Source organism: Saprolegnia parasitica (genome assembly GCF_000151545.1).
Source record: "Saprolegnia parasitica CBS 223.65 unplaced genomic scaffold supercont2.60, whole genome shotgun sequence".
Taxonomy (NCBI): domain Eukaryota; phylum Oomycota; class Saprolegniomycetes; order Saprolegniales; family Saprolegniaceae; genus Saprolegnia; species Saprolegnia parasitica.
Window position 1 is genome coordinate 67,980 of NW_012156454.1, and position 22,064 is coordinate 90,043.

Here is a 22,064-nt window from a genome sequence, read left to right on the forward strand (position 1 = left end):
CTGGGTCATCGGCGCCATGTCCAACGACCCGATGGACCTCGCGCGCTTCGTGGGTTTGTACAAGGCGTTCCAGAGCGCGGGTGGCGCCATCGCGTGGCGCATTGACGTGCTCGAAGTGTCGTACATGACCCAGCTCATCGTCAACTGGGGGCTCATGGCCATCCCGTTCCCGTTCATGTACCTCGTCGTCCGCAAGCTCTCCAACTAAGTCGGACGCGTTCCGAGTGCGATTCTAGTAACTCTTGTGTCGTGTTGAATCAAACAAATCGTTTGACGTGTCATTTAGATTGGATTGGATTGTCGAGGATGAGGGTAATTGGTGTCGCGGCGTTGAGAGGCGCCTGAAAGATGGATGAATGAACGACTTGACCTTTCAGCAAGGGGGCTGGATTGCACTTGCTTGCGTCGCAGCGACACTCGGACTCGCACGTTCTCGCTAGTGTGCGCCAATCTTTAAGCTGCGAGTCGTCCTTGGGTGGCAGTGGACATCAAATTCCCTCTCTTCGTGTGCCTGCAGTACAGTGACGCTTTTCCTTGCTCGTGCCGCTTGGGTGATCCAGCAACACGAGATGAAAACGCGATAGATCGGCGCGCCCGCACGCTATTCGTGGCTTTGCAACAGGACAGAAGGTCCAACCCACTTTATCACGTGAGCTGCAGAACACTTGGAGGAGAGATGCTCAAGCACGACGCAGAAGAAAGCACCAGTGCAATTCGCGTCCGTGACTGTAAGCTAGGCATGTTACGCTGTCGTGGCCACTCCTTCGCCACGAGTCGTGCGCGTCAGTTAGTCAATTTGTGTTGTTTTCTACGGCTTTCGCGCACGCAAGATGCAAGTTCAAGCACGTGCTTTCAAAGGCCGCGCACTGCACGGCGAGCAGTCGATGACAAACGTTTATACCCCACGCCGTACATGTATGAGCTCCCTTCTTCTCTTTCTTAATGACTGTATGAAGTGCACTTATTTGTCAACAAGTATTGCTCCAGGCACCAAATGCTGCTATCGCTCCATGTACACGTAAGGTGGGACCATGACCAACTTGAAGTTGAAGTTGGTGTCGCGGGACACGTCGGTTTGTGGCGGGAACGCCAATAATTAAATGCATCGAAAATGGAAAACAAGTGCAAGGGCAAGAAGATCGGACGATATCACGCGTCAAGAAGGGACACGGACATATGGTACTAGCAGCTATGAGACAAGACGGTGATGCTTTGAATTACGTGCATTACAAGGCCTGGGGATATGTTAGACGAGTCTGCGTATCAAGCCGGTTGAAGTTGGGTTTGCAATTCGACGAGCTCACCTAGGAGCCGAATCGTGGTGGAATGTGGAGCTCACTTTCTATTTTGCCTCGTCCGCAACACACCACGATGGACAAGACGACGGATGTCGTCGCGACGCCGACGGCCGACTACGCCATGGAAGGCGGCCTCAAGTACGCTGGCAAGGCCAACTCGTTTGCGCAGATCCTGCTCCTCGGCCTCATCTGCTTCGGCTGCCCCGGTATGTTCAACGCGCTCAACGGTCTCGGTGGCGGCGGTCAGGTCGACGACAAGGTCAGCTCCAACGCCAATGTGGCTCTCTACGCGTGCTTCGCTGGCTTTTCGGTCTTTGCCGGCTCAGTGCACAACTTTTTGGGCCCGCGCCTCACGCTCTTTGTGGGTGGCTGCACGTATGCCCTCTACGCCGGCTCGCTTCTCAGCTACAACTACACGCAGAACGGCACGTTTGTGATTGTCGCGGGCGCGATTCTCGGCATTGGCGCCGGCTTGCTCTGGACGGCCCAGGGCACCATGATGCTTGCGTACCCGACCGAAAACGAAAAGGGCAAGTTCATTTCAATTTTCTGGGTCGTCTTCAACCTCGGTGGTGTCCTCGGTGGTTTTATTCCCTTTGGCTTCAACTACAACTCGACCGCCGCCAGCGTCAACAACGCGACGTACATTGGCTTTATCTGCGCCATGGCCATCGGCACGTCGCTCGCGCTCGCCCTAAAGGCGCCGTCGACGGTGATTCGCTCGGACGGCACGCAGGTCGAGTACCCCAAGGCCGCGTCCGCGATGATTGAAATCCGCGGGCTCTACGCCGCCATCTTTGACTGGCGCATGCTCTGCCTCATTCCTGCCTCGTTCGCGTCCAACTTTTTCTACGGCTACCAGTTCAACGCTGTGAACGGACACATGTTTTCGCTCCGGACGCGCGGCCTCAACAACGCGCTCTACTGGGGCATGCAGATGTTCGGCGCCTACGCCTTTGGCAACTACGTCATGGACAAGCCGAGCATGACTCGGGCCAAGCGCGCGCAGATCGGTCTCTTCATCACGACGGTCATCGTCTTTGTCGTCTGGGCCCTCGGTGTCCTTGTGCAAAAAGACTTTTTGCGCGACGACCCGAAGCAGAACATTGATTTCCTCGAGAGCGGCCGCGCCGCATTCCCCATGATTGTCTACCTGCTCTACGGTCTCGTCGACGCCATTTACCAAAACTACGTCTACTGGATGATCGGTGCCATGTCCAACGACCCGATGGAGCTTGCGCGCTTCGTGGGTTTGTACAAGGCGTTCCAGAGCGCGGGTGGCGCCATCTCGTGGCGCATTGACGTGCTCGAAGTGTCGTACATGAACCAACTCATCATCAACTGGGTGCTCATGGCCATCTCGCTGCCCTTTATGTACCTGCTCGCGCGCAAGCTCTCCAACTAAAACCCTGTTCATTCCATTTTGCTGATCGTACGGCTTAGAATCTTGTCGTGCCTCGTGTGACCACCTGCGGGATGCTTGCGCCACCCGTGGTCATATGTGGGCGAAGAGAATTTATCATCGACAACAGTATACAAGATTTAAACGTACTTCATAGTGTGCATACTTGTAGTCTTTGGGGTGATTTCATCTTCAATGCAGACTTTCTACTGCACGCCATGAGTCGACAACAAATGCAAATCAGAGCGCGGTTGTCAATAAAAGGGCTAGTATATTATTAAAGGTGTAGTATGCGATTGCTTACACGACGACCGAGTTGAGAAAGGTATCGCTGCCTTGACCCGGTCGCGTCGCCGGTGCGTCGCTACGCAGCGGACGCTTCGCAAATGCACAGCAAACATCGAGACTTTACCTTGCAGGCATGGCTCGAAACACCTCTTGCTCATGCTCCTCGTCGATCGCAATCAAGTTGAGGTCACGCGTCGACCGCACGGCCGACTGTGGTGGTGGTGGTCGCGGGTTCGAACCCACAGTCTGGTCCGTGCCTTGGCTCCAAACGTTTTCGTCGCCGGACGACATGAAGCTCCAGCGGCTGCCCGACTTGGGCCCGTTCGAAGACGCAGTCGACATGAACGTGCCCCAAATGTTTGTGCGGCGGCCCTGGGAGTCGACCTTGGTTTGACCTGACCAAATGTTGGACTCGAGGCCGGTTCCATTGCTTCGGACGTGGCTGGCGTCCGTGCCGTTGCTCAGGAGGCCCCAAATGTTCTTCATGCTCTTGGGGTTATTGGATTGCACCCAGATATTCCGAGCGCCGTTTTCAGCCTGCGTCGCGTCGTCCCAGATATTGCGCACGGACTGCGGGTCCTCTGGCACGTCGAGGAACGTCTCGCCGCCCACTGTGCCGTTGTTGGAGTACGCGTTCGTCGAGTACGACTTGTTGTTCGAGTAGCTGTTTGTCGCCGACGACCGGAGCATCGGAAACGACGAGTGCGTGCTGCTCTGCCTACACTCATTGACCTTAACATTGAGCAACATCGGAGCTCAATACGCACGGCAAGAGCGATGGCGGCGGGTTCTCACTCAAAAACGACAAGCTGCTGTCGTCCGGGTAGTTGCCGTTGGTGTTAGTGGATGGCGGCGTGGGCACTGGTGGCTGCTGTCGGCGCCGTCCTGGCCCAGGCTCGTGCGCGGACGTCGATTGGAAGCAGCCCATCCCAAAGCAAGTGTATGAAATGCAGAACCAAGGACGACTGGAGTGAAATTGTAGCAGACTTGCGAAGCTCGTCGTGTTCTCCAATCGGAGACCGGTGCTGCCCAGGTGTGCTGCCTGTCTTCTGCTCTCTGCCTCCCAGTCGTGGCAACGCCCAGCTGGGACGCATGTCACTCCTCACAACTGATACAATCTGGCCTTTCTGAATGCATCTGCTTCCCCACCAAAATTGATTGACAGTTACAAAGGCACATCCAGCTGCCACGTCAGAACGCGAATTTTCTGAACCAAACCCAAGTCCATAGCCGCTCTCCTTTTCAAGATTATGTCGGCATTGTACCGGAAAGAAAGCACGAGTTTTGTTTCTTGGTCGCGTGGGATTATAGTCATCATTATATGTAAAAGTACACGCGTCGTTTAACGCAGAAAGTGCTGGAACTCGGGGCTGTGGCTCGCGATCGGGTGCTCTGCAATCGCATTCAAAATCGACTCGAACACCTGCTCGCGCTCCTGGACCATCGCCTTGTTTTGGCGCGTGAAGCGCGACATCATACCTACGCACGCGTTAGTACGCCGACAGAATCGAGACGAGGAATTTGGCACCTGCGCGAGGCATGGGCGGAAGACCGCCGCCACCGTGGACGTCGTTGACGAGCATGACGTGCGCCATGTCGCTGTAAAGGACCTTGAAGTCATTGTAGCGCTTGTGGATGACGCGGCCGCTTGGGACTTGGACGTTGTACATGACGATACCACTCTCGACGCTCGACCCGAGCGACTTGTAGTGCTTGCTCTTGCTTGACGGCGCCTTGCTTGACGGTGCCTTGCTAGACGGTGCCTTGGGGACCATTGGGTTGTCAATGTCGGCCGTCGTGGCGTCCGATGACTGTGGTACCGGCTCGTCTTGTGGCGCGATCTCGTTACCAATATAGTCCGACTCGTTCGTGCTGTCGATCTTCTCGCTTGCTTCCTTGATCTGCTCGAGCTCCGCAGCGATCTCAGCAAGGTCGTGCTGGACCTGAAGGAGCTTTTGCTCGGCGTCCATCTCGGCGTCAATGTCGACCTCAACGGTTTCCTTGGCGTTGACGCGCGCGACGGCGCTTTCGATGATCTCGTCGACGATGCCAGCGGCCACGACGCGCGTGTGCACGGGCACCGTGCTCCCAATGAGATCGTCCAGCACATACTCCTGACCCACCGTGCTGCGCGGCATGGGCACGGCAGCATCCACTTCCTCTTCGTCAACCACTGTCGACTCTTCAACAACATCAACCGTCTCGTTGTCCGTCGCTTCGTCGGTAGCATCGACCACGTCGACGTCGACCTCGGACAGTTCTTCGACAACAGTGTCCATGGTGTCGCCGTCGTGCAACGGCGCAATCATGATGACTTCCATCTCGACTTCGTCGATGACGATGGCCGGTGGATCGATGCCCTCGGCTTGGACAATCGTCGTCTCCATGGGCGAATCTTCGTCGGCAGCTTCATCCATGGCCGGAGGCACAGCGGCGTTCTCGTCAGCGACAGCTGCCAAGTTGGTCGTATCGCTTTCTGCGGGCGATTTCTCGGTGGCAGAGACAGGTGCGCTGCGCGAGATCTCGACCTCGTGCACCAGCGCTTCCCACTTGTCTGCCACGTCGTCGGCCAAGGCGTCCGCGATCGTGGCCAGCGCCGCGTCGTTCTCAGCGATGGCGTCGTCGACAACCGCAGCGACCGGCGCGTGGTCCGAAACAACGTCGGCGGCGACCGAGACACGGCGTGGTGACATGCCCTGAGCCGCAAGAGGCGTCTTGGCCTCTTCTGGGATGGCATTGCTCTTGACGCGCTGGACCGTGACCGCCCACTTCTCTGCTGTGTCTTCTTGAAGCGCGTCTCCGATCGTCGAGAGCGATTTGTTGGTAAGATCGACGGCAGCGACCGGCTGCGGGTCGCGCACGGGCGTCGACTGCTGGCAGCCCATCGATGGATTCGAGAAATGACACGCGCTTCGCCGCGACAGGCTGCTACATTGCACCACTCATCGCTCGCTCTCCATTGAGATCGTGGCGCCGCCGTCGTTGAAGCGCATCGCATGGTGGTCAAAGCGTACATCGTACGAAGGCACGTACATTCTTTTCTTACATACATTGAATACAAGCGTACGTACAGAAGCGTACGAAATTTTGGCGGCTAGAGGAGGGACCCCACCTTTTCTCGCATCTGGCGCCGGCGGCGAGATCATCGTCTCGGCGAGTCATGAATGTTTGGTCCATGTCACTGTAAAGGTGCTCGTCCACGAATCGCCTCTGGGAGCTTGCGAGCCAGTGCATGGTCGAACGTGCTTCTGTACGCGATACAGTGTATCGCGCTCTCTGGCGCCAAAAACAAGCCGGAAGTAGCTCATTTCCGACTTTTCCGGCCAGCACCACTTTGAGTTCCGATGGGCTGCACGCAATCTGCCGACATCGTCGAAGTGTCTGCGCCGACCTTTATGGACGAATGCACGGCGAGCGCGCCGGCGTCCAAGAGCCTCAAGTACTCGCCACCGACCTCGTCCGGCTCCAAGAGCGCGTCCGTCGTCCTCGAGCCGATCGTTGTCCCGCCGCCCGTGTACGTGATCGAAGAAGAGACGGTGTTTGAGAATGGCGCCGTGCACTACGTGATCCTCGGCCCCAATGAGCTCTTTCTCAAGAAGCGCTACAACGACTTCAAGCTGCTGCACACGACCCTAGCCGAGGACGGCGCCGAGCTGCCCGACATGCCCGACGTGACGCTCTGGAGCGCGCTCTCGCGCCACAACGGCCAGCTCATTTCCGACCGACGGGAGCGCTTCCAGGCCATCTTGGACGCTGTCGCAGCAAAGCACCACGAGTCGCGTGCGATGGCCACGTTCGCCGCCTAGTCCTTTTTCTATTTCTTAATAATTTTATGCCCACGTCGCTCTTCAATTGCATCGGCGATCTTCCGGCAACTTGGGTCGATCGAACGACGGACGGTCCCACTGTGCCCAGGCGATCGAAGCCAAGCAGAGATACGTCGGCGGCGAAATATTGCCTACGGTAGCTGACCCTACAGGCTGGTTTCGGCGATGGTTCTTGGTTCTGCGAGACGACCCCGCGTCTGGTCGGCCGCAGTTGCTGGTCGTTGGATCGCCACCGGCCAGATAACAGTATTTCCAGCAGATGCATTATTTAGTGTGCCGATTTGTTTTTAGTGTTGCTTGCATTGTATCAAAGATTCGGGAAGATCCGATCGTCGGGATGTCAAGCGGCGGCGTGGCCATGCCCGCGCCGAGCTACCTCCAGGTCCGCTTGTCCCGACTGCCACGCCTTCTTATAATTCGATGCTAGCAGGACCTTCGCTCGCGCACGGACGCCGCCCTCCAGGTGCAGCGAATGTGGAGCGCTGGCCGCCTGGAGCCCATTACGGTGCACTTTGGCCCGGGCTTCCTTGGCCTTGGCTTTGGGCTTTCGACCGACGTGGCCTACTCGGCGCGCATTCAGGACCTACCGACGCTGCCCGATGGTACGGCAGGCGCAGCAGCGCTCTACAATGCGTCGACGACGGAGGCGGCCAAGTACGATCCTGTGCCACGGCGACGACACGGCGATCCATACACGTAGGCGACTGGTGCCGGGACTGCTTCTGACGCACGTCAACGACGCAGACATGTCGAACCTCGCCTATGTGGACACTCTCGAACGGTACATGCCACCAAGGATAGACCATGACATAGTCGGAGCGTAGCGTTCAAGCGGTGGGCCGGCCCGTAAAGCTTCGCTTCGCCGCGCCAAAGCTCCGTGCTGCCACGAGCGAGGTCGATATGTCCCACAGCACAAGCAATGCAGTCACACTCCGTGCGTTTGAAGCCGTGCAGCAAGGCCATTTTCTCGTTCTCCTCGAGCTCTGGCCGGCCGTCGACGTGCTGTCGCGTCACCCGAGCGACGCACGGTCGCTTCTGCATGTCGCCGCACGCTACAAGAACGATGCTGTCGTTAGTTGGCTCCTCGAGCAGCCCCACGGTGCATGCACGTTCTCGGCGACGGATGATTTTAATCGTCGTAGGCGCTGACCTCGCATGCACCCGGAACGCCCAAGGCCGCTTGCCCCTCCACGACGCCATGTCAGGTGGCGTCCTCAGTATCTGCGATCGCGTACAACGTCTTTGCAATATTGGCTTGCGATCGATGCCAAACTGTCGTGCTAGCTCTACGCGACGCACCCGGAGGCGCTCAACGTCGGTGACGACCGAGGTCCACCGGTTCTCGACGACGACGCATCATCTGAGAGTGGCGTAGGCGTCTCGTGCGTGCACTTGGCCGCAGGCAACGGCCACGTGCATCTGTTTCCATGGTACAGTCGTGTTGGGGATTCGTGATCGATGGGATGTCGTAGGCTTCTCCGCCACGGCGCGCCCTTGCACAGCACGAGCGTGGACGGCAAGACAGCGCTGCACTACGCATGCGCGCAAGGCCACCTGGAGGTGGTCATTTTCCTCCTCAAACACGGCGGCAGCGTCAGTGCCGTCGACATTCACCAGTGCAACTGCCTCCACTACACTGCGCTGCACGGACACCTCGACCTCGCGCAGTGGCTCGTGTTCCAGACGCCGATCCCGCTCACGCAGCGCAACGCCAAACGACTTTTGCCCAGCGACATGGTAGAAAGCGACCTCGTACCCTCGACGGTCAGCGCTTGTAGGTGCCTGCGGGCAACGACGAGCTCAAGGAGTTTCTCGAGCTCGTGAGCGCCGAGCCATTGCCACCCCGCGGGTTTCACGCCGCCGACGTTGGTGCTGTTGGAATACTCGAGGATTCTGATGTCGGGAAGTAGGCGCAGGCGACGCTGGTGCGCCTCGCGTGGTCTGTGGACGCAGTGCCCTTGGAGTTTCGGTACCCACTTCGTCCATACCGAGCACAAGCGAACTGCGGTAGGTGCACCGAGGTGGCGACGCTCGAGCTCGAGTATGGCCGCGCGTACATTGGGGGGTGGGAGCCCTACCCCGTGCGCCTGGATGCGACGGCCACGGTATCTTGAAGCGTCTCGAGGTCGCACAAGTGACACGATGTAGAGCTGTGTGGTGCCAGAGCTGCAGCCGAACACCGAGTACAGCTTTCGACTGCGAGTCTGGAACGAGAATGGATCCTCTGCATTTGTGAAAACGACGGCGCGGACACTGCCTGCGACGTCGACGTCGTCGGCGGTCGTCCGTCTTGTCGGTGCCGAGGCCCGGCGCTTGCCGCGCACCCACGCCAGCCACCGGTTTTACATGACGCTGTGCGTCTCGCCTGGCCATTGTGTGCGCAGCGACCTTGGACGACTCCAGCCCGCGTTCGGCCATGACGTCGACGCCTACCGCCACCCGCAGTGGTCGCTGTCGCTGCCTGTCGTCGTCTCCGAGGTACACGTGTTGCTTGCGAGGCCTTGGCATCATCGCGTGTAGCCAACGGAGCTGCGTGTTGCTGTCTACGGCGTCGCCGACGATGGGCCGTACCTTGTGGGTCGAGCGACGACGACGGTGCAGCGAGAGATGCCACGCAGTGTATGGCTGCGCCTCGACAACGCCGACGCCAACGAAGGCGCCGTGGCGCTTCTCTTTGACACCACGGACGACGCCGGGGACGCGACGGACCACTACGGCTTTGTGGTACCGTCCTCCCACATGCGGGCCTACCGGTATGCATCGGCGCTGGCCAACTGCACCGAGATCTACCGGCAAACCGCGTGGGCGCGCGCGTGTCCGACCACCGCCGATGCAGATGGGCACATGGCGTGGCACGACATCTCGGTCGTCGATGACCACGCAGCGCTCGAGGCGTTGGCGTGGGCTGGTGTGCCCCGGGATCTGCGCCGACATGTCTACTTTATCGGCGGCCGTACGTTTACAATCCTCCACGCATCAACCGACTCGACTGGTAGGCGCGGCGACCATGCAAGCGGCGGCCGGCGCGGGTTACTACACGCAGCTTGTCGCGATGGACAAGGCGACGATCCGAGACTATTACCTCATTGCCTCGGACGTCCAGCGCACGTTTGCGGATCAGCCGATGATGCAATCCGTGCGACCCCGGCTCGAGCGACTCCTCCTCGCCTTCGTCGCACATGCGCCGTCCTTGGGTTACTGCCAGGTACGTTCAACTGCTCGTTTGTATCAACTTGATAATTTGATGGAGTAGAGTATGAACTACCTTGGCGCGCGGCTCTTGACGCTGTACGCGAACGAGCAGGACGACGACGACGAGCGGGCGTTTTGGGTGTTTGCGTCGCTGTGCCTTGAGAAGTTTCCCACGTACAAAACAGCAGATCCGCGCGGCAATTTCATCCATCGAAATGGTAGGTATTACAATGCCGGGCTGGACGGCCTCCACACGGACGGCGCGGTGCTGGAGCGGCTCCTGCGGTCGCGCCTCCCGCGGCTCAGCGCCCACTGCCGGTCGTTGAAGACGCCGATGCCGCTGCTCGCGGCCCAGTGGTTCCTCCCGCTCTTTTGCCAAACGCTCCCGACCGAAACGACGTACCGACTCCTCGACGTCATCGTGCTGCAGCGGTCGACAGCCGTTGTCTTCGCCCTCGTTTTGGCCGTACGACGCCTCTCTGACGCGATCTCAAATGCACGCTGCGTAGCACCTGCGGCTCGCGGCGCCGCGGCTCCTCGCGACGCACGACTACATGGACTTTACCGCGGAAGTCCGCCACGTCGAAGCCGGTATTGCAATGTACTTTGACAAGAAGAATCGCTCTATTTTGAAGCGTGTAGGTCTCTACGACGTGGACCCGCTGCTCGAGATGGCAGCCAAAGAGCACTTTAGCCTCGGCGACGACGCCACGTTGCTGCGCGCGAGCGAGGGGTAGGGCTTACTAATCTTGATAACTCCGGCGTCGTGGAGGGAGGGCGTTGGAAAATCTACTGCACGTAGTATTCGTATCCACGGGCCCGTCCACTGTGGGAGGCATTCACTTCAAAGTCCTCGGAGGAAGAGATTCTCTTGCGAGAAGACTTGAACCAAAGCGAGACGAATCAAGACCACAACCCTTGCTGCCTTCTCGCGGACAGTAGTATAAACAGCGACGTCGATGTGACCTCGGGCACATCCTGCGTGTGTAGTGCGTGGCACATCCATGCACCAACCGCCAAACCAGAAATACCAGATTGTGTCCAAAACCAGAATCTGGCGAGAGGAGGAATCTTTGCGCTACTAGTCGGGACTAAGGACCTCCTCCTTGGAGGACGCAGTGTGATGCGTGCGGTGTACGTCGACTCGATTGCGATGGAATTTTGTCCCTCAATCTAGGTGGACACCGTACATAGTACTTGCGCATCCTCATGTGCAACTCCCTTTAAACAATTGATTTGATTACATACCTGTCCTTCTATATACAGCTTTGAATGTAATAGTGCTCTTTTTACGCCGGCCAAGCGATTGCAAACAGGGAGTGCGCCCACATGCTGTGGTGGCTTCCGCGTGTCCCATCCGGCAGTTGGGCAGTGGCAGTGAAGAAGCAGCATGGCGGCGACCAAGCTCATCTCGACGCTGTACATCGTCCTGCTCCTCACGGCCTGCCTCCTGCTCGTGTACCTCATCATCTTCTTCCAGCAGGGCTGGGAGGCCGTCTTCGTCAACGACGTGCTGCTCGTGCTGCTCGTCGCGCCACTGCTGCTGCTGCTCGCGCTCGTGAGCTTCACGTCGCTCCTCTTCACCAAGCACCCGATGGTCACGTCGATGCCGCTCTTTGCGAGCTGCGGGCTCTGGGCCATGCTCGTGCTCTTTGGCATCTCGGGCTCGCTGGACGCGTCGCGCACGGTTCGCTACGCCAGCGCAGTCGAGGCCGCGCCGTCCCACGAGCTGCCGCTCAACAGCACGTTTGGCCATGTCGACATGCCTCGCCAAGCGCGCTTTGACCGCGTCTACTGCGACGCCCAAGGCCACAAAATCTGCGACGCCTTCCCGCTACCCACGGCCGTTGCGCTTCTCCAGCCGCGGACGCCGTTCTTTGCCAACCTTAGCACCGCCGACGTCCTGAGTCTCTTCCCGAACGCCCCGACACTCGAGGCCGTTTGCGCGACCGGATTCGCGAGCGAAAAGCTGCCGCTGCTGCCGGCGCTCTGCGGACGTTGCAGCGCGCTGGACACGGCGACCGCCAAGCTGCCTGTCGTGCGCGACTGGCTGCGTGCTCAGTGTCCGCTGGAGGTCGGTGACGTTCGCGCGGTCTACTGCGCCGTGTACAGCGTGCCTGGCGTGTGGAGCCGGAAATTGTACGAGGAGACGCCGCACCCGTTCCAAGGCGAGTGCTACGGCGCCAAGATGGCGGTGCTGCGTCGGGACTACGTCGAGGGCGTCGGGTACGTCGCGCTCTTCGCGCTCCTCGTGACGCTGGAGCTCGTCTGGCTCAACCGAAGGGTCGTGCTGGACCTCGTCAAGCCGCCTCTCCACGACGAATCGCAGAGCCGCCCGTCGTGGTCCGAGATCTCGTGAGCGTCGTCGAACGTATTCTTAGTAGCTTAGTCGTAGTGGGAGAAATAGTCTAGTACAATATACATTTATTACTATCGCAAACCAACGATTTCCTAAAGTGGAAGTTGTCCCCGCCTTGGTTGTAGCTGGAGCTCACCAAGTCGTTCAACCTCTCTTGCTTGCGGTCGTGGTCGATGCGTTAGATTCTGCTTTGCACTCGTCACTCGACATATTTAGTGCCATCGTACTACGGAACGGTCCAAGTACACGACAATATTGTCCACTCGAACAGTGTCTGGACGCATCTACCAAAGCACTGCTACCAACGTGTACGCTGAGCTGTCTTCCCGTCACTCTGCTAACTTTTTGCGTGTCACATATCCTGGTTCGAGGAGACCGTTTGCTCATTATTGTTGACGTTGCTTTCGAGTGGCAGGGTGGACGCAGTGTGGATCATGGTGGTTGTCTTCTGGCTGTTTCTCATGTGCGTTGCGATCTGGCGCGCCGCCAAAAACAGTTCGCAGCAGCCGCCGTGCAGAGCCGAGCGGAGGCCGAGCTCCTCCGCAACGAGTTATGTGCGATCACGTAGCCACCTCGGGAACCTCAACGGCATGCGGCGCGGCGACATGGAAGACCAGTGCGCGGTTCGTACGCGTTTGCCTCCAGCAAAGGCTTTATGTGTATTCCTCCCTAGTGGCGTCGAGACATCATCCAAGGGGTGCTGCAGCTTCCACGACGCCGATGAGGAGGAGGTTTGCACGCTCTGCGAGGTACAATGTTAGACGCACGCAAACAGTGCGCCCAGAGACGGCGCGTAGGCGTTGTGCTCGCCTCGTCCATCGACGTCGCCGAGCGCACAGGAAGTACGTGAGACATCGCGCAGCTCAACGCACTCCAGCACGCCGCGCGGTATTACTCGATGTACTGGGTCGATAAATCGGTGAGGTGTAGGACGCGCACGCTGCGGTCGCGCAGCGTCCCAACCACGGAGGCGCCGACGAGCGTCTGGGTCCGACACCCTGCGTTCGCGTCGTCGTCGCTGGCAGCCACGACGTTCGTCACCTACGCGCCGCTGGAACTGACGTCGGGATCGACGCCAATGGTGAGTGACCTGATTCCCGACTCGTGGGCCGTCGCTCGTGGCGCTGCCCTTCTCGCTGAAATACGCGTGGATGCTGGAGCAGATTGATGCGTCGGACGCCGAGCGAAGTGGCTTTGTCGTCGCGCGCGACCAGCTCCTTGAGCCGTCACTCGCCTTCTTGGTGCAGTGCCAGTTGACGAGCTCTGCCAGCGCACGCGGGTCACGATGGCGGGCGAAGATGCGGTCGACGCCGGCGGTATCCAGCGCACTGTCCTCTCACACAAGTCATTCTGTCGTCGACCTTCTTTGTGGCGACCAAGGACAATGCGTACATGCCGCACCCATGCGCCACGTCATCGGACGACTTGGACAAGCTGGAAGCTGTGGAGCGGCTCCTTGGGAAAGCCATTATCGACGGACATGTTCTGCCGATGCGCCTCTGCGTACCGCTCTTCAAGGCGCTGCTCGGCACACCCGCCATGATCCTCGACGTCCGCTACGTAGACGAGACGACGTACACGAGTCTCTGGTACATTGCGTCGTCGGAGGTTGTCGACGCGCTTGCACTTGCCTTTAGCGTGACGGCGACCGACCGCACTACTGTCATCGATCTCGTCCCCAACGGACGCCACATCAAGGTCAACGCGAGCAACAAAAGTATGTACGTCGACGCGATGGTGGGCCACCTGCTCTGTGGGCAATGGTCGAAGAAATCGGACGCCTTGTCCGCGGCTTTTACGCGGAGCTGTTCCGTGAGATTGTGTCGGTCTTGGACCACAAGGAGCTGGAGCTGTTGCTCTGCGGCACGTTCGACATTGACCTCGACGACTGGCGCACCCACACGATCGTGTCGCGCTCGCTGCAGTGCACTACAACCCTCGTGTGGTTCTGGGGACGTTCTCGAGTTTGACATGAGTGCTGCCGACCGCGCCAAGCTGCTGCACTTTACGACCGGCTCGTCGCGCGTTCCGCTGCAAAGGTTCAAGGGGCTTACGAGCCAGGACGGCAAGCTCTGCCTCTTCACGCTGCAGGCGACACCCTACAGTCGCAGGTGTCTCCCCAAGGTGCACACGTGCTTCAACCGCATCGATCTGCTGCTGTACCCGACCCGCGGCCTCGTGAAAAGCGCGCTCTTAATGATGCTGGGCGTCGAGTCGATGGCGTTCACGCTCGAATAGTGGATTGCGTAGGTTGCGATTTCGCTTATTCATCGCACGCTATCCATACTACAGTCATTATAGTTGTTCACAACGAGGCTAATAGCACAATCTCCTCATAGCGACAAGGAATCTATCGTAATCTGTAAGAACTAACGTTAAAAGACTATCGTTAATGGATGTACAACATTTGAATTGAAGAAGCCACCACGGTACGAGGGTGATGGCGTTGATGGTTGTCACCGTGAGGAAATCTTTATCGTAAGTTTCGATTGATTACAGCGTAAGTATTCACAGGCCGTATAGTCGAGAAAATATGTCCTCTCAACGTTGTGAACAAACGAAATCAGCACTGTTGTGGGTGTTGGTGTGTTGTGCACGTTGGTGACATAACAGTATACATGTACGAAGAGCATAACGCTATTTGAGTGTGTTTGTCCACTTAGTAATAGTGTATCACGACTTAGCGAACACCACTGATTTCGTATGCACTTAATTAGGTTCGCTTCGACCCCGGTGGGGACCTACTGAAAAGAGAAATATGAAACAAAGTATGCAAGAGCACTTGGTGATGCTTCGATTGGTTGGAGGACCCCTGAAATCCACCAAGTCGATCCTCCAGCACTGTGCCATGGCAACGACAAGCTCGCCGCTGCTCCATGATCTCCGCGTGCTCCTTCCGCGCGACGTAGCCGGCGTGCAAGACGCTTCGCTCCTGCTCGAGACACTCGAAGACAGCGCCCGTCAGTGCCAAGCGCCAGCCTTTCGTGATGCATTTGCCGCATCGGGGCTTGCTGACATCTTTCCGACTTTTCTCGCCTCGGTCGCCAAGGACCTCGCCTCGCATGCGCCAGCCGCGCCCGCGGTATCGCGCTTTACGACCAATGCATGACATGCGGACGGTCTTGTCTAGGTGCAAGGCGACGAGGAAGACGATGGCTTTGGGTACTCGTACACGGCGACCAAGTCGGGCAACGGCGAGGTCGAGCCGCGCGTAGCCGCCACATTTGCCGACACTGCTAGCGCCGAGCGCGCGATTTACCTCTTCCTTTCGTCCTATCGTTTCCTCCGCAACGTGTGCGTCCAGAACGAAGCCAACCAGACGCTCCTCCAGCCGCTCTTGCCACTGGTATACCACTACATTGCACATGCAATGCTTCTAGCGTCTGGCGTAGACCTTGCTGCAACTGGAGGCGCATGTTCGTTGGATGCACACGGACGACGATGTCATGAAGGAGCTGCTCGTGCTCTCGTCGCAGGTCATGGTGCAATTCGTCGGGAACGTTGTCGTCAACCACGAAGAGAACCAGCGCGTGCTGTGGCCACTGCTCCAGCCCAAGCTTCTCGAGATGCTGCTGGTCGAGTGTCAAGTGCATCGAAAGCTGCTCGGGTTCGCGACCGCGGCGCTCTGCAACTGCTTGCACTCGCCGACCGACGGTGCCGCCCGCGCCAACGAGCTTGTACAAGCAGAACAATGCGATACATCATTATTCATGTGCATTGTCTCTCTGTAGGCAGCGCACCGGCGACCGCTACTCATCTTGCTGCTCCAACGTTGTTTGATGCATGGCAACGAGGTTCCTCGGTCTTTGTCGAGACTATGACGCATCATTCATCTTAGGAGGACGAAGATCGAGTGGACGCAGCGTTTGAGTGGATTGTGTTGCTCTTCCAACAGCTCTTCCAGCGCCAGCACACGAGTGCCATGTATCGCAGCCTGAGTGCATCTCTTCTGAGGTACGGCGCGCGGTTGGCGCCAGCTCATGTGGTCGTAGCGCCTTGTGGTCTCGGCTCACGCCGGAGCAGATTCTGCTCCTGCGCATGCTCGACATGTGTCTTGCGACGGACGACGAGCCAGCGACCAAGGTGCAGGTGCACGCGACGGACGACCCGTCTCTCTTGCCATTCTTTCTGTCCGAGTTTGTCGCCCTCCATGAGACCAAGGATGCTGGCGTGGATGACGCGCCGCCGTCTGCAGACCGCGAGGCCATGTGGCGCGTCATGGAAATCGAAGCCTCCAAGCTCATGCTGCACATTCTCGGGACGCTGACGACGACGTTGCCGCCGACGTCGCTCACCGACGCTGCAGTGCAAGCAGACGTTCTCGCCTTCGTGCCCGCACTCGTGCACCAGATGCACCGCGCGGCCGCGGCCCGCCCCGTGACGGGGAAATTGACCAACAAGCCGACCGACGAGGACGGGTACGCTTTTGGTTTTCGCATTTTTTGTTTGTAGATTCAGAATTAGGGACGTGGACTACTACTATGGGTACAAGTCGGCTGGTATTCGCGTGCTTGGCAACCTCGTGCACCGCAATCCTGCCGTCCAAGACCTCATGCGGTCGTGCGGTGGCATTGAAGTGCTCTTAAACAGGTGCGCTATTGAATAGTGCGCGATGAAGATTACGAACGCAATATTCCATTAGCTGCAACATTGACGAGACCAACCCCATGATCCGGGAGTGGGCACTGGTGGCGCTGCGCCACGTCTGCGAAGGTGCGTCGAGGATGGGATATTATATATCTTTATATTTTGTGCAGGGTGTGAGGCCAACCAAGAATATATCAAGGCGCTTGCGCCGCAAGGCGTCCAGTCCAACGTCGACTTGGCTCAAATGGGTGCCAAGGCCGTCATGACCGACGATAAGGTTACCATCCAGCCCTTGTAGACGAATCCATTGTCTAGCTCGCTCGACTACAACCCTTTGATCGATAAAAACACTGTATGCATCTCTTACATCTGCTTGGCGTGCGAGGTGCACAATCCTCGCCGCTGGGCCCACTTTTCACAGTTTGCGACCGAGCATTTGGACCCACCTCCGTGCGATCGGCAACGGCCGTTCGAGGTCACGGCTTTCGTGCAGCCGTCGGCCTGGCAACGCATGCCGCCACCATGGGTTTTGCAGAGACCCTTGGACTGCGCTCGCTTCTTGCAGCCCTCCACTGTACAGTTGGTGAAGCCACCGTGATCGGAGCACTTGGCACCGACTTGAGGCACTTTTGTGCAGCCGGGCTCGCTGCACGATCGACGCCCCCCGTGCGCTGTGCAATGGCCTTTGACCCGCGCCGTTTTGCCGCAGCCTGGATGCGAGCAGAGCTTTCGAGGTCGAGTTGACGCCTTCGCCTCCACCGACGACGTCCACTGCATGTGGAGCTCGTCCGGTGTCTTTTCAAAGTCGAGGAGCATCGATAGGTCAGTCGTATCGTCCGAGAGCAAGTCCAAGAGCGATGCCTCCGAGATGACGGGAAGCTGATCGGCGTCGGACGCCACCAAGAGAGCCGAGGCCATGACGTCGGCTATGTCCACCGAGTCGAGCTCGTCGCCCCAGTAGAGGCTCACGTCCCCATCGGGAATCATCTGCGCCATCCTTTTGCAATTTCACAACTGCGATACCGAGCGCCGGCCATTTTTATTAGCCTCGTCAAATCGAAATTCCTAAATGATAATTTGTGCGTCTATTGTACCACACTACAAAAAACAAGTGTATATTATGAGAATAAAGTTTCAGAATTATATTTCAATGCAAAAAATATTCGCATTCCGATGGGAATTCCATTCTCGTATTCGTGGCGCAGCAGGATATCGTACTACTAGCCGCTGAGGTTGTAGATACTAGTACGCGTATACAGGTCTACCCTTGTAGTGACGAAGGACTCCAGTGTCCTGGACGAGCCAAGCGTCGATTCACCCCAGGGTTAGGGTTGCAAGGATCTGTTGTTCCGCATGACACAAAGGACTTTGTCATTCGTCTGGTTACCTCCCACGACTTTTCACCATGGCACCAACACCCAAGGTCGCACCCGACGACTGCTCGATACATTGTGCACAACGTCAAATGCAGAGAGATGGACACAAGCTGGCTTCAACTGATACTGCATTGCCGCGAGTATTTTACTGTGCAGCCAGTGGACGGACCAAGTCGTCCCAGGACGCGATTGGCTTGTCACGAGGGCGTTCCACGTAGTGTAGAAAAATAAATGAGGGCGGCAATAATGTTGCAGAAAAGCAGGACACACGTAGTTAGTAGATTTAGAGAGAGAAAACTTGGCACTGTACGCTTAGCCCTGGAAAAGGTCGGCGCTGAACGAGTTGTAGTCCAAGACTTCACGGGCTTCGACGTCTTCGTCTTCTTGCTTCTCAAAGAGGTGCGGCATGTGCTCGATGAGGTACTCGGCGATCGCAGGCTCAAAGTGCGTTGTGAGCTTCTCGCGCGAGATGGTCTTGTCCTTGGCAAGCATCTCGAAGGCCGCCAGCACGTCCGACTGCGTCGTGCCCGACTGCAACTGCTCGGCGCAGAAGGTCGAGAACTCGTGGAGAGAGATGTCCTCGCTCTTGTCCGTATCGAGCTCGTCGAACATGTTGTGGCACTCGTCCTCCGTCATGTCGTACCCGAGCGCCTTGCACGCCGTGATAAACTCGTCGCGCGCAAGCTGGCCGTCCTTGTCGACGTCGAAGTGGTTAAAGACCTCCTCAACTTCCTGGAGCTGCGCCGGCGTAATGTGGCCAAGACGGTCCATCGCGATCTCCTTCTCAAGCGCGTGAAGGCGCTCCATCAAGCCCGACTGGACACCCGTGAAGAGTGCGCGGCAGCTCTGAATCGTCTCGGACGTGTGCGGGTTGGAAAAGACGCGAAGCGCTTCGAGTTGGTCGCTCACAGCTTCGAGCTGCTCCATAAGACCCATAAGCGTCTCGGGCGACGACGCGTGCATCTCTTCGCCGTCGATGCGCTGGAGGTTGGCGAGCTGGTCAGCCAGCGAGCCTTCCGTTGCGTTGATCTGCATCAACAGCATAAATATACCGTGTACCAATATACGGTAGCGATACCTGCGACGTCGTGTGCGCTGCCTTGTCGACGACCTGCGTCGCGAGCGCCGCAAACGACAAGCTAAGCGTCACACGCTTTTGCGCGTTTTCGACGGCCTGCGAGAGCTCGGCCTGCTTGGCATCGCGCTTGGCGACGAGCGCGTGGACCTTCTTCTGGAACGAATCGAGCGTCGCGAGGTCCGTCTCGCGGTTAGCCTGCGTCAAGATCTCACGCTTCGACGCAATGTCCTGCCTCATCATCATGAGTTTCCGTACGTCAGTGTCCTCGGTGCACGCACCGCTTCGAACTTGGTGACGACATCGGCGTCGACGCGGGGGAAGATGTTAGCTTCAAAGTCAGCCTTCATGGCAGCAAGCGCGTCCTCGGTGCCGTCGCCAACAGCATGAATGTTCTGGTCGTCGATGAGTTCGTCGACCTCCTCCAAGTGGTTCTTGAGCGTCTTCATACTCGCGCTAAACAGTACATAGTCGGCACGATAAATACAGGCAACAGGAGCAGGCTACCGCATCTCCTTGGCCACAGCGTCAACTTCGCGCTGAAAGACGAGCGCGCTGCCGACCGTCTCCTTGTTAGCTGCCATACTCTCAAGCGTGGCGTTGAAGCGGGTCTCTGCCGCCGCGATGCGATCCGTCGTGGACGCCGACGTGAGCGCTTCGCTCAAGTGGGCTTCGGCCGCCGCCTGCACCTTCTCGAGCACGTGGCGGTAGCGCGGGATCTCGACATCTTCAAAAAAGCGAAGGCTCTCGTCCATTTCCTCTACAAAACGTGGCGGATACATGAGTCCAGAGAGTTGCTCGAGGTAGACGCACCGGCCTGCACCGAGCTGTGCACGGCAAGCGTCTCGTCGTTGAATTCGGCGGCGACCTTGTCAAGCCACGTCTCGAGCTTGACCAAGTCCGAGAGCACCGTGTTCATGATCGCATCTAATTCGATGCGTTGTCTTCGGAAACAGTCCATGCGCAATGAGTCCTACCGTTCTGCTGGCAGTGAAAGACATGCGCGCGGAGGGCCGTCTCGTACGCGACTTCGTTTTCTGTGTCCAGGACGCTTTAGTCATCCGAGCTCGAGAAATATGCGTCAGGTACCCTGCATCGTCTTGCGAAGCGCGGCGATATCGTCAAACGACGGCGACATCGTCGGCTCCGGGCGGTGGTTGTTCTTGCAGGCAGCGATCCAGCGGCCCGCGCAGCCTTCGCGTCGTTCATGAGTGACCGTCGATATCCTTCGTGACATCATACCTTCAAGCTGGACAAAGGCCGCTTCGTACGTAGGGCGCTCCGTGCGCTTGTACTCGTTGAACTGCGTGAGCGCTTGTTGCACTGCACATGCATGTTTAGTGTGTGGTGGAACGGACATGCTTGGGTACCAGTGGCAAGCGGCGCCGAAGCTTCTGGGGCGGTCCACGCGCTCATCTTGGCCGTGTACCATTCCAAGAGCTGAGGCGCCGAGGTCTCGTAGTGGCCCTTGAGCTCGTTGATGCGCTGCGACATGCCCACAGCCTTGCAGATCGTCGTGATGGCCTTCTTCTTCTGCATATCCGAGGCAAATTCCTAGAGAACGCTACGTGTCGAGTTGGTGTGGACGGTTGTCGTCGTACCTGGAAGAGCAGCGAAACATATGTCAAGATCGACTTGTCATCGGGTTTCGGGTTGCCGGCGACGTCGGCGACGTTGAGGAGCTGCGGAATGCCAAACTTGGTCTCGGCAAGCGTGAACGCTAGATGACCGTGATGAGACAAATTGCGATGCATATTGCCAACGTACCAAGCGACACGTTGTGCTCGGCGTTCTCGGGCGAGAGCGACTCGAAGTCGAGCAGGTTGGGGTAGTGCTTGTGAATCAGCGCGCAGAACGCGAGACCGTTCGTCCAGCTCGACGTAAAGTTGGTCACATCCACCGTCGGGTAGTCCGCAAGGGACCGCTTGCACCAGAGGAGGAGACCTGCGCGCAATCGATATCAGCCTCATCTCCATGACATACAGAAAGGCCGTACCATCCTTGCCCGAGACACCGTCAACGGCGATGTCGCTGACTTGGTAGGCCTTGATAATGGTCCAGAGCAGCCTATGTTGCACGTGGGCAATCGTCGTTTCGTGCAGTCCATGGATACCCGAGCACGAGCTTGCTGTTGCCGTCGACAATGTCCGACGAGCCAATGTTGGTGACCGTGACACCGTTGCGGGCCATAAAGTTGAACGCGAGGTTGAGGTTCTCCAGCTTTTGGATCCGCATCTTCGGGTTCTTGTTGTACTTCTACATGCAGCAGATGCGATGGTTGAGAACTTGTCGAGGGAGGGGCCATCTACCGGCGCAACTTGCTGGCGGCTCACGATCTGCAGGAGCGCGATCAGGCGCAGACCGTCCTTGAGGTCTTCGTAGACGTCCTTGATGTCCATGCGCTTCTTGGAGAGGTGCGTGTTGGCCCACTAGTAAGAGCAGCAGCATGATGAGGATGGTCCTGGTCATGGAGGGGAGGAAGCTCGTACGCGCGTGAAGGTGTTCTTCTGGACGTCGACCCATCCTTCGTTGTGGTTGCCCCCCGCCATGCTGCTCAAGCTTCCTCGGCCGTAGGTTGATCGGAAATGGCCCTCGGCTTGCATTTGCCTTCGAAAGGTGCAATTTCTATTTGTTTTCTCGTCGGTGGAAACTTTTTTAAA

At 58.0% G+C, this 22,064-nt stretch overlaps 11 protein-coding genes across 11 annotated transcripts; 7 read left to right on the plus strand and 4 right to left on the minus strand.

Annotated features, from left to right (window-relative positions):
- Window positions 1-16: 16 nt before the first annotated feature.
- SPRG_10031 (hypothetical protein) lies at window positions 17-208 on the plus strand (the record flags this gene model as incomplete). The annotated part of the gene is made up of 2 exons (XM_012349966.1): window positions 17-49; window positions 74-208. 2 exons carry the CDS (start codon window positions 17-19, stop codon window positions 206-208), a joined length of 168 nt encoding a protein of 55 aa, XP_012205356.1.
- Window positions 209-1,351: 1,143 nt separating this feature from the next.
- SPRG_10032 (hypothetical protein) lies at window positions 1,352-2,861 on the plus strand. The gene has a single exon (XM_012349967.1). The coding sequence runs from the start codon at window positions 1,372-1,374 to the stop codon at window positions 2,701-2,703; it is 1,332 nt and encodes a 443-aa protein (XP_012205357.1). The 5' UTR covers window positions 1,352-1,371; the 3' UTR covers window positions 2,704-2,861.
- A 101-nt stretch (window positions 2,862-2,962) lies between these two features.
- On the minus strand, window positions 2,963-4,031 carry SPRG_10033 (hypothetical protein). The gene is made up of 3 exons (XM_012349968.1): window positions 3,756-4,031; window positions 3,113-3,706; window positions 2,963-3,064 (listed from the first exon to the last, which is right to left on the minus strand). The coding sequence occupies exons 1-3, from the start codon at window positions 3,914-3,916 to the stop codon at window positions 3,001-3,003; spliced, it is 819 nt and encodes a 272-aa protein (XP_012205358.1). The 5' UTR covers window positions 3,917-4,031; the 3' UTR covers window positions 2,963-3,000.
- A 299-nt stretch (window positions 4,032-4,330) lies between these two features.
- Window positions 4,331-5,937, minus strand: SPRG_10034 (hypothetical protein; the record flags this gene model as incomplete). Its single annotated transcript, XM_012349969.1, has 2 exons — window positions 4,517-5,937; window positions 4,331-4,467 (listed from the first exon to the last, which is right to left on the minus strand). Exons 1-2 carry the CDS (start codon window positions 5,871-5,873, stop codon window positions 4,331-4,333), a joined length of 1,494 nt encoding a protein of 497 aa, XP_012205359.1. The 5' UTR covers window positions 5,874-5,937.
- Window positions 5,938-6,300: 363 nt separating this feature from the next.
- Window positions 6,301-6,820, plus strand: SPRG_10035 (hypothetical protein). The gene has a single exon (XM_012349970.1). It carries the CDS (start codon window positions 6,333-6,335, stop codon window positions 6,792-6,794), a length of 462 nt encoding a protein of 153 aa, XP_012205360.1. The 5' UTR covers window positions 6,301-6,332; the 3' UTR covers window positions 6,795-6,820.
- Window positions 6,821-7,131: 311 nt separating this feature from the next.
- Window positions 7,132-10,766, plus strand: SPRG_10036 (hypothetical protein). The gene is made up of 17 exons (XM_012349971.1): window positions 7,132-7,197; window positions 7,246-7,469; window positions 7,516-7,596; window positions 7,640-7,914; window positions 7,958-8,046; window positions 8,100-8,145; window positions 8,191-8,245; window positions 8,288-8,552; window positions 8,594-8,680; window positions 8,726-8,920; window positions 8,964-9,293; window positions 9,336-9,768; window positions 9,812-10,020; window positions 10,069-10,181; window positions 10,230-10,473; window positions 10,517-10,598; window positions 10,650-10,766. Exons 1-17 carry the CDS (start codon window positions 7,153-7,155, stop codon window positions 10,742-10,744), a joined length of 2,868 nt encoding a protein of 955 aa, XP_012205361.1. The 5' UTR covers window positions 7,132-7,152; the 3' UTR covers window positions 10,745-10,766.
- A 577-nt stretch (window positions 10,767-11,343) lies between these two features.
- Window positions 11,344-12,447, plus strand: SPRG_10037 (hypothetical protein). Its single transcript, XM_012349972.1, has one exon. It carries the CDS (start codon window positions 11,398-11,400, stop codon window positions 12,364-12,366), a length of 969 nt encoding a protein of 322 aa, XP_012205362.1. The 5' UTR covers window positions 11,344-11,397; the 3' UTR covers window positions 12,367-12,447.
- Window positions 12,448-12,800: 353 nt separating this feature from the next.
- On the plus strand, window positions 12,801-14,604 carry SPRG_10038 (hypothetical protein; the record flags this gene model as incomplete). Its single annotated transcript, XM_012349973.1, has 8 exons — window positions 12,801-12,877; window positions 12,935-12,993; window positions 13,218-13,254; window positions 13,297-13,477; window positions 13,530-13,682; window positions 13,747-14,083; window positions 14,137-14,306; window positions 14,332-14,604. 8 exons carry the CDS (start codon window positions 12,801-12,803, stop codon window positions 14,602-14,604), a joined length of 1,287 nt encoding a protein of 428 aa, XP_012205363.1.
- Window positions 14,605-15,214: 610 nt separating this feature from the next.
- SPRG_10039 (hypothetical protein) lies at window positions 15,215-17,311 on the plus strand (the record flags this gene model as incomplete). The annotated part of the gene is made up of 9 exons (XM_012349974.1): window positions 15,215-15,448; window positions 15,497-15,712; window positions 15,759-16,043; window positions 16,098-16,160; window positions 16,205-16,320; window positions 16,359-16,784; window positions 16,831-16,956; window positions 17,009-17,079; window positions 17,124-17,311. 9 exons carry the CDS (start codon window positions 15,215-15,217, stop codon window positions 17,249-17,251), a joined length of 1,665 nt encoding a protein of 554 aa, XP_012205364.1. The 3' UTR covers window positions 17,252-17,311.
- Window positions 17,312-17,316: 5 nt separating this feature from the next.
- SPRG_10040 (hypothetical protein) lies at window positions 17,317-17,949 on the minus strand (the record flags this gene model as incomplete). The annotated part of the gene is made up of 1 exon (XM_012349975.1): window positions 17,317-17,949. One exon carries the CDS (start codon window positions 17,947-17,949, stop codon window positions 17,317-17,319), a length of 633 nt encoding a protein of 210 aa, XP_012205365.1.
- A 692-nt stretch (window positions 17,950-18,641) lies between these two features.
- Window positions 18,642-21,953, minus strand: SPRG_10041 (hypothetical protein; the record flags this gene model as incomplete). Its single annotated transcript, XM_012349976.1, has 15 exons — window positions 18,642-19,358; window positions 19,408-19,635; window positions 19,686-19,860; window positions 19,912-20,164; window positions 20,218-20,331; window positions 20,382-20,441; window positions 20,494-20,598; window positions 20,647-20,727; window positions 20,775-20,958; window positions 21,006-21,124; window positions 21,172-21,348; window positions 21,401-21,471; window positions 21,518-21,660; window positions 21,714-21,833; window positions 21,894-21,953. 15 exons carry the CDS (start codon window positions 21,951-21,953, stop codon window positions 18,642-18,644), a joined length of 2,607 nt encoding a protein of 868 aa, XP_012205366.1.
- Between the last annotated feature and the right edge of the window lie 111 nt (window positions 21,954-22,064).